The 9,551-nt window shown below is 49.2% G+C and overlaps 1 protein-coding gene across 1 annotated transcript; it reads right to left on the minus strand.

Moving 5' to 3' along the window:
- Positions 1-7,443: 7,443 nt before the first annotated feature.
- Positions 7,444-9,268, minus strand: LOC123074925 (transcription repressor OFP1). Its single transcript, XM_044497649.1, has one exon. The coding sequence runs from the start codon at positions 9,016-9,018 to the stop codon at positions 7,915-7,917; it is 1,104 nt and encodes a 367-aa protein (XP_044353584.1). The 5' UTR covers positions 9,019-9,268; the 3' UTR covers positions 7,444-7,914.
- Positions 9,269-9,551: the final 283 nt, after the last annotated feature.

The following is a 9,551-nucleotide window of genomic DNA, read 5'->3' on the forward strand; positions in this document are numbered from 1 at the left end:
ATTAGGGTTGTAATCAGGGGCGGAGCCAGGAAGTTTTGCCAACGGGTTCACTAAGAATTTGGGAATGAACTAACTATTGTCTATAGTGGCAGAGGCTGCTAATAAATCCAGGCTCTCCCAAAATCCTTCACAACTTATCCAAGGTTGATAGACAGAAGTAAAAATAGTAAGTTTATTTGCCTTGCACCATTAATTTAACAAGAGTGGTAATTCCATCAGGACCAACATCATGTCGTTTATCTGAATCAAAATCATCTGGATAAAACTCATATAGCTTCAGTAAGCTCCGCAACACATAACTAAGGTTCCTTTTGCAATCAGATAATTAAGGTTGGATAAGATTTGTACAAGAGGGACAGGATATGCTATCGCGGGTACTAATATTTTGAATAGCAATTGTCGGCTTGCCGCTGCCGGTTGCCAGCGTGAGGGCGGTGAGAGAGATGATATCAATATTTTGTATGTCGGCTTGCCGCTACCGTCTGCCAGCGTGAGGGCGATGAAAGAGACAAGAGTATTCAGGTTTATTTTCCATTCGCAAAAAATATGTATTTGCTTCTGTCCATTATGGTGGTGAAGTAGCTCGGTCTAAAGATCATGCGGCTAGTCTGCTGCAAGCTACCAAATTGATTTATTTTATTTGGGCATGCACAACTTGCACTAAATACATGGAGTAAAAAGGCTTTTTGTCCTGTGCAGCTTGCCACTCAATGGGTTCAACCATGGTTTTTTGTTGGGTTCAGGCATCGAGAACATGTAAAGCGCTACTTTATCAGCTAAATTTTGTTGGTGTCATCTGCGCCCAAGGTTTTTATGCTAGCTACGCCCCTGGTTGTAATACTTCCCAACTATGACTGTTTTGGTCCTTGCACTAGAGTGGTATCAGGTAGCGGCGTGATTTGGCTCATGGGGAGCGAGATTGACATATGAGATGGCTAGGGTTTTTCAGGAGCCCAATTGTGATTTAGAAAACTCATGTGAGTGTTATTCTCACATCCATCTGGTCTTATTTTCTGAGTAACCACACTTGATTCCATGTAGACAACCAAACAGGATATTGTAGACCTAACTCTCCAGATGTAGACAACCAAACGGGATATTGTAGACCTAACTCTCCAAATGTAGGCAATCAAACACCATCACATATATCATTGTAGTCTGGCTCGCTATGACATGATTGAAACTCGAATCACTACAGCATGGCTAGATGAGGACTAGACTCCTGTGGTGCTGCACGTGACTGACACATCTAGGGATCTGTTTGATTTTAATGATTTTCACCAAAAGTTTGAAGGATTGGGAGCCTTAAGAATATTTCCTTTTATTTTCTTGAAATTGAACCTTTATGTCATAGTTCATTAATTAAGCATAGGATAATTTTCCCGTTAATTAGCAAAAATCACGCAAAGACTAGTACAACAGCCCACAAATATATACAAGGCATTCGGCCGACTTGGCTACCTATGAGGACTCACATACACCACCGAAGAGAGGAAGTCCATCATGGTTGCCAGCAAATTGTCATCATCATACCTTATCCCTAAGCAAGAGACTCTGACTTGACTGCGGACAACCAACCAAGAGCCCTCATTGCGTTTGACACATGAGATCCATGTAAACCTATGCCAAGCAATCATCCAAAGGCAACGAGGACTAGGAAGCTCCAACTTCGGTGACGGGTCTGCAGAAAAGAAAAGCACATCTTGCACTAATAGTGCTAGATGTGTCCATTGGAGATTGCCAAACATCAAACCTACCTTTCATATGACATTGTTGCCACTAGTCACCTGTCAACACGCAGTTCCAACATGACCGCTATACAACAAGAAGACACAAAGGAAAAACACAGGGACATGTCAGACGTTCAACAACGAAGGACATGTTGTGACCTGACTCTTCTTGCCACCATCATTGGTGCCACACGAGTTGAAACACCAATGACTTACATCATTAGTCGAGCAACTGCCAGCCTTGATGCCTTACACATGTAACTCAGGGGAGCATGTAGGGTGGCCATAGTCTTCACGACACCCCCTATGAGGGAATCGACGTGGGTACAACATCTTTGCCCGACCCTGCAATCAGGACCTTAATTAGGTTTTCACCCGAAGACATGCCCCTAGGGTGGAAAAGGTAGGAGATCTCCATGATGACTGCCCTCGAGGAAGAACGGTGTGCGGGTGCCACCAAGTTGCATGGGGACCCTCGTCGACATCACCGCCAAGTTGCCGCACAATCAACATAGGGTTGAGCCTCTCGCCACTGGGGATACACGTCGCAGCACCAGGGAATGCCCCCGCATTCGTCACCCGGGCTTAGCCCAATGATGTCATCCATCAGCGGCAATGGGGGGTGAGGAGGTGGGAGGGGCCGATGGCGGTGGTGGTTAGGGTTTGGTTGAGCCACCCTAGGAAGGTGACAGACCGTGTTGTCAATTTCTTTTCTATTAAGAGTGTCATTGTTGGGTGAGGCATTTTATAGGATGGACTGGAGCCCTTCTAAAAAACAAACCAGATATATTTGAAAGTTTTTAAAAAAGACAATATTTTTTCTACAAATACATATACATCTTCTCTATGTATCTGCAAAGTTTGACTCCATAATTCCGTCATTCACAAGAGTAAAAAAGATCGTTTTATTATATGTATTTGTCTTCTTTTGTATATTACATATGAACATATATATATTCATGAAATGTCATATGCATGTATTGCACATATATACTCATGTGTATACTTTTTCAGATTTTTTGAAGTGTATAAAATGTATTTTGATGAAAAATATAAAGGGCACCTTGAAGCCCAGCCACCAAAAGCATTTTTTCGCAAATACGCAATGAATTGTGTGTCATTTCATTGATAGGTAGGAGAGAGTAGTTACAACAAAGAGGAGAGAGGGGAGGGGGCACCACACAACAAGCAACACATCCTATAGACTTGCCTAGCCCAAAATCAAGCCACGAAAGGCGAAGAGAAGGGACAGAGGGCACGCAGACAACGTCACAGCCAAAACAAGGAGTTCCTCCTGTTTCGTTTGCACTCTTCTTTCTTTCTCACCAACCTGGAGTTCCTCTTGTTTCTCTGGTTGGGTTTTTTTTGGTGGCAACCAAGTGGTAGTATCGCGCCTGGCAGTGGTAGTACCGCGCCTAACATCAGTAGTACCGCTTAATGCGGTACTACCATAGTCCAGTATTGCGGCTACCACCACTTACGTTTGGGCTTCTGTTGCCCTCCCCGCTTTCGTGGTGGTAGGGCGGTGGTATAGGGTGGTTGTACGCCATAAGCGGTAGTACCGCAGGAGAAGGGCGGTAGTACTGCTTAGTGCGGTACTACACCTCCTTCCACCGCCGGACTACCGCGGCTCATGTTTGCCCCTCGAAACTCGTGTTCGCATCCATGGTGGTAGGACGGTGGTAGACTGCGGTTGTACCACTCGTAGAGGTAATACCATCCTATATGTCCCTACTACCGCAGGTACCATCATGCAGTGTTATACGCAGCAGTAGTACCGCTCGTAGGGCCGGTAGTACCGCTCCAACAGTACTACTGTGCTCGTGGCTCGCCCGCTTGCACTCACCGATCGGTACTACCGCTCCCGCTTGAGCGCGTGTGCGGGCAGAAAACGGTTGGATTTGCGTCCCCACTATAAAAGGGGGTCTTCTTCCCAACTTGACTCACCTCTTTTCCCCCAAGCTCCATTGCTGCCCCTAAGCTCGTTTTCGCCGGATCTCTCTCCCTAGCCATCAAATCTTGTTGATTTTCTAGGGTTTGCTTGAGAGGGCCCCGATCTACACTTCCACCGAGAGAAATTTGATTCCCCGCACTAATCCCTTGCGAATCTTGTTACTCTTGGATGTTTGGGCACCATAAACGGAAGAGGTCACCTTGGAGCCATAATCCATTGTGGTGAAGCTTCGTGGTGCTGTTGGGAGCCTCCAACTGAGTTGTGAAGAGAGCCCCAACCTTGTTTGTACATGTCCGGTTGCCGTCTTCAAGGGCACCACTAGTGGAATCACGACATCTTGCATTGTGCGAGGGCGTGAGGAGAATATGGTGGCCCTAGTGGCTTCTTGGGTAGCATTGTGCTTCCACACCGCTCCAACGGAGACGTACTTCCCCCCTAAAAGGAAGGAACTTCGCTAACACATCCGCGTCTTCATCGACTCCACTTGTGGTTATCTCTTACCCTTACTTTGTGGAAGCTATTATTGTGTTGTATCCTTATCATATAGATTGTTGACCTATTTGCATATATAGACAACCTATTTGTTGCAAAACCTAATTTGTTAAGAAAAACTAAAAATTGGTAGTTGCCTATTCACCACCGCCCCCCCCCCCCCCCCCCTCATCTAGTCAACCATAGCGATCCTTTCGATTGTCAACCCAAGACGACGAGCTCGGGCACGACACAACACACTTGCCATTGAACATCAACAATGCTCTTACAGTCCAACATCATAATCCACATGTTGCCCCAGCGTCAAGCATTTCCTTCCTATCCGACTCCCGAGGCACACCTTCATGACAGAAGGCACATACTTCTCACTCGTTTGAACATGTCCATTATATTCAAATATGCATAGCCTCGATGCGTCTATATATACATGCCCATGCAGGTAGACTTGTACAATTTCTAACCTATTTGAAACTGGTCATACTTTTCCCGACGGCATTGATCACTAGAACTCTTTATTTAGTTAAACAGCTCGCTCATGGCTACTTCCTATAGAAAGAGAAAGTGAATTGCCGTCCTTTAATTACTCTTCTAATCTAATCAACCGGCCATCTTGATCGTTAAAATTGTTAATAATTAGTCAAACCGCTCATTGATGACTCCTAACCCATGTAATGCACCAATTTTAATGTTTTTATTGTATACACAGCCTAGTGGGTTTCTCAAGCAGGTGACGGCCCAAGGCCCAAGGATGCCCAGCCGAGTTGATTTTTGTAGCGAGCCTGATATACGGAAAAGGCTTTTTTTCATGGTAATGTGTGTCTCATTTATATCATAAAGATTATAATACAAGCCATATAAAGACCGACACGACAAAATTAAAAAGATATTCGAACGCTAGCCTTTACACAAAGGACCACTAGCCAAGAAGTAAAATTGCAATCAAGACCAAAGAATCTTCTGAGCTTGACACCAATACTCGTCACTTGCCTCCGGCACCACCACTGTAGACACCAAATGGAAAAATGACGGATCACCTCCTTATACGAGCTCGACATGGCTTCACCGCTGATATGCAGCTTTGCAGACCTCCAAAATGGCTCACCAAAGGTGAAGCCATTGCGGTGAACGAATCAGACCGGGGCAACACTCCGCACACGTCATCGAACTCCAGTCTGGCACCCCACCATGACTAAGACCCAAAGTAGGAAACCATACCCGCCAGCCATCAACCACGAACTCAGCACACGTTCCGTCTTTCAGATGTCTTCGATGCAGACCACAATCTGCATATCCGCTCCTGGATTACCTCCCAAGCTCCGCGTCGGCGCTGGAGCAAACATCGTCGCGAGGGCGGAGCCCGAGAACACATGTCCACCATAAAGATGCCGCCGCCGCCATGACTTTCCCGCTTGAACGGACTAGTTCCCAAATCCATCACCGACAATAGAGACGATTGCCTCATCAGGGAAGAATCTAGAGCTTGCTTATACAGCGTCACCGTTGCCACCGCCGAAGCCAAGACGCCGAGCTACCCAAAAACCTAAGCTATTAGGGCCCTAAAACCTAAAGCTAAAACGATCTGCACGTGCGGGATCCAACGACCCGCCTCACCACCGACAACCAAGAGGTCGCCGGCGGAGGAGAGCCGCCGAAAGACGGCGCCGGTACCAGGCGTCAAGCCTGGTAAGCTATCTAAAAAAAGATGGCGCCGGAAGGAGCGGCTCCGACGGCAAGGTTTCCTGGTCGCTCGACCTAGGAGGGAAACAAAAAAGGCTTGATAGACAAAAAATATATATGGAGAAACAGGTTGTACGTACGTATAGATATGAAGACCGTACCACTATTTGGACAGGTTGTACGTATCTGTGTTAACAGAAACAGGCATTTTCCTGCTAGAGAATCTAGCTAGCAATTCCAGCTAGATTCTTTCCTTGAGATCTACCCCGCACGCTTCTTATTGCTGGGGTGTGGACTCCGCGGACTACGTACGGTAGGCACAGCACAGGCGCGCCCTCGTGTGGACTCGCCGGCAGGACTACGGTAGGCACAGACCCTCCTCAGTTCCCCCAGCATGTGTAGAACCGTAGGAGCAGTAGGTTGGCTCAGTCCAGCAGCGTTTCACTCGCTAGGCTTTTGTCTGCAACTGCTGTTACCGCTGTCCTCTAGCTAGTTACTCAGCCCACAGCTGGCTCGAGAAGATCCCTAGGCCTAGTGTAAACAAGCACAAGCATTCAATTACAAGACCCCCAAAGTATAGCCTGCCCCAATAAGCCCCTTGCCAATCACCAAAAGAAACTCTTACCCAAGGAGGAAGAACCCTGCCGTACCAATCGAAGAGGAAAACAAACCCCAACACATTCATTTCATTGTACTACTACTTCCATTCCTAAACATGGTGATTTGTACAGTGCTTGAGAAGCAAGGTTTTACCTATTAGATTAAGGACCCCACCGGGCGTCGGATTTTTAGGCATGGCAGGTCGAACGTTTTTCATGACATGTTATATTTGCCGATGACGATAACTTTAGCTGGCGAGCATGGCAAATCCGTCCCAGTTCAATGTTTTGCCAGAAATTTTTCGTGCTTGGAAAACTAAATTTGACATTACCACGCCAATATAAAATTATCATTAAAAACTCTCACTGTCTAAAAATCTGACGTTAGTTTTTTAGCATCTCCGTGGATTAATATATCAATCTGGTATGTTGTCTTAGCACGACGTTTCATGTATTATCAAGTGTATTACCTAAAGTTATTCTAAGCTAAGACACTTCATAAGCATGGCAGGGTCAAGCCAGAAAGAAGTACTCTACTACTACTCCGCAAAATGCAGTGGATAAAAGACATTTATTCCAAGCAGTGGTCAGTGCTAATGTTGTATACTCCCATCCGTCCTTTAAAGAGTGTACTTCCAACTTTATTGAAGGGTCAAACTATCTCAAAGTTTGACCAAGTTTGTGCAAAAATATATCAACGTTTGTGAAATCAAATAGGTATATGATGGAAGTATATTTTATCACGAATCTAATGCTACTAATTTGATTGCATAAATGTTGATGTATTATTATATAAACACGGTCAAATATAAAAAAGTTTGACTTTCCAAAAAAGTTGGAAGTACAATCTTTAAAGTACGGAGGGAGTACAGTCAGCCTACGATGTCGAGTTATGAACTACCAGGAGGAAGCTACCACGCAAGTACGCAATCAAGAAACTACAGGCAAAGACTCCAAGATTTGTTGCCCGCCAAGTATGGGACTAATTGAGTTAGCACATCACCACTCATGGCACATCATTTCTCTTAAAAGTTTCAACTGAAGTACAGAAGCAACAACACGGATTTACGCGCGATGAGTAACACTCGGAAGAGGCAACACGGTACCATTTTTACTGTTCGAGCTCAACAACAGTATTTATCTAATTTACTCCTACCACCGTAATCCAAAAATGTATTACTTGTGCGGTTCTACCACCATACTTTATCAGTTATTACCCCACTGTTCACTTGTACGCCCACACCCTGTTACAGTTGATGTTCGGGAGCAAGTACTGCACTACCAGCAAGGTAGAAGGAGAGAAGAACAGCATGGTTTTGGCTTCACAGGCTTGGGGAATCTCATATTTATCATACGTGCCCAATTTAGGAGCATTAACAAGAGCTAATTAGGTAAGGACGACAACTTTTGACACGATGGGACTCGTTGGATTCACCATGCAAGACCGCTGCTCTGCTTCCTACTACATGCTGATGTCCGCGAGGCCGGCCCAGATATGCTCGAACACGTCGACGATGAGGTCGTGGTACTCGGCGGCGTTGAGGGAGAGGTAGCACGCCAGCAGGTCCTCCAGGTCGGCGGCGGTGCAGATGCCGTTCTCCGCGATCATCTCCTCCATGGACTCGCGGAAGTCCCGCCTCGGGTCCCGCGAGCTCTTCACCACCGCGAAGCTCTCCGCCAGAGGCGGCGTCTTCTCCCGCGCTGGCGATGGCGCGGGCGCCGGCGCGGGAGGCTTGGACTTTTTGCACGACGCCACGCGGGGCGTGTTCCCGCGCGTCCTGAGCCGGCGCGCCGACGATGACACGGACCGCCTCGGTTTGGCGGCCTTGCTTTGTTCGTCCGAGAAAGGCGTGGTGGCTCGTTGGGCCGCGCGCGCGAGGGTGTCGATGTGCTTGTCCTCGAGATCGAGGAGCTCCTCGGGCGTCCTCCGCGCCGGCTTCGGCCTGGTCACGATCGGCGGGAGCAGCACCTTGTCGGGCCTCTTCTTGGTCCGCAGGTCGATGATGATGTCCGTGGCGGAGGTGATCAGCTTGCCGCCGAGCCCGCCGTCGCCAAGCACGGCGACCGTCGGCTTCTTGAGCGCCTCGCCCGAGTCGGCCGAGTCGCCGTCATTGTCGTAGCCGACGAACTTGTCGAGGCGGCACGGCGGGGTGTCGGGCGCCTGGACCACGACGAGCTCGGGCTTGCGCCTGCAGCGGCACCCGGTGGAGACCGGCGAGGAGACGACGCTGCTGCCGCTGAGCGACGGCGCCAGCTTGACGGAGCGCCTCCGGTGGCGCCGCTTGGACGACCGGCGCGGCGGCGAGAGCGGCAGCGGCGGGAACTGCGCGTCCGAGGCCCTGGGAGGGTGGAGCGGGGACCCCACGGTGTCCCCGGCCCGCGGCGTGTAGTAGTAGGACGCCCGGTGCGGCGTGCTTGGCGCCCGGCCGGCCCTGCCCGCCCGCGACGCCCCGCCGGGGCTGCCGGCGCCCCCGCCCCCGCCCCGGGCGGCCCCGCGCATGTCGCGCAGCTTGAAGAACCACGCGTTGGGGATCATGTCGGACAGCCGGAACTTGTGCCTCCCCATCGCCGGACCTCCTTCCGCTAGCTAGCCTCTCACACTCGCCACGCAAAGAGAGGAATGCACGCGTGCGGCTCGAAGACGAAGCAGAAGAAGAGCAAAGAATAAGAGCGCCCGTGCGCGTAGGCTATGTCTGTGCTGGTGTTTTCGCGTTAGCTTGCTCTGCACGAGGAGGAGGAGAGGTGCAGGGGAAGGAGGAAATGGCGACGAGGGCAGAGCAAAGGCAGAGTGGGCGGGCAGAAAAGGGCGGGTAATAGAGTGGGCGGGGGAGGGAGGAGAGGAGAGGGGGGTACGTGAGGCGCGATTTGTCCTCTCTCCTCTCTATGCGCCGTGGGCGCCCACCTCCCACGTCCGATACCGGCTCCAAAGAATCGGAAGAAGAATCATTTCGTCATTTCTCGGTATTTGCTTCGACGATGGTGTGTGCGTGCCTCCGCGTGTCAACGGCCATTGCGTCGCTGATTTACGTTTTTATCGGGGCTCTCCTTCTTTCCTCTCCCGTCCGGGGTGTGATCCGTTTGTTGACGTGAGTGCGTTTA

The sequence above is a fragment of the Triticum aestivum genome, chromosome 3D, assembly GCF_018294505.1.
Source record: "Triticum aestivum cultivar Chinese Spring chromosome 3D, IWGSC CS RefSeq v2.1, whole genome shotgun sequence".
NCBI classification, from domain to species: domain Eukaryota; kingdom Viridiplantae; phylum Streptophyta; class Magnoliopsida; order Poales; family Poaceae; genus Triticum; species Triticum aestivum.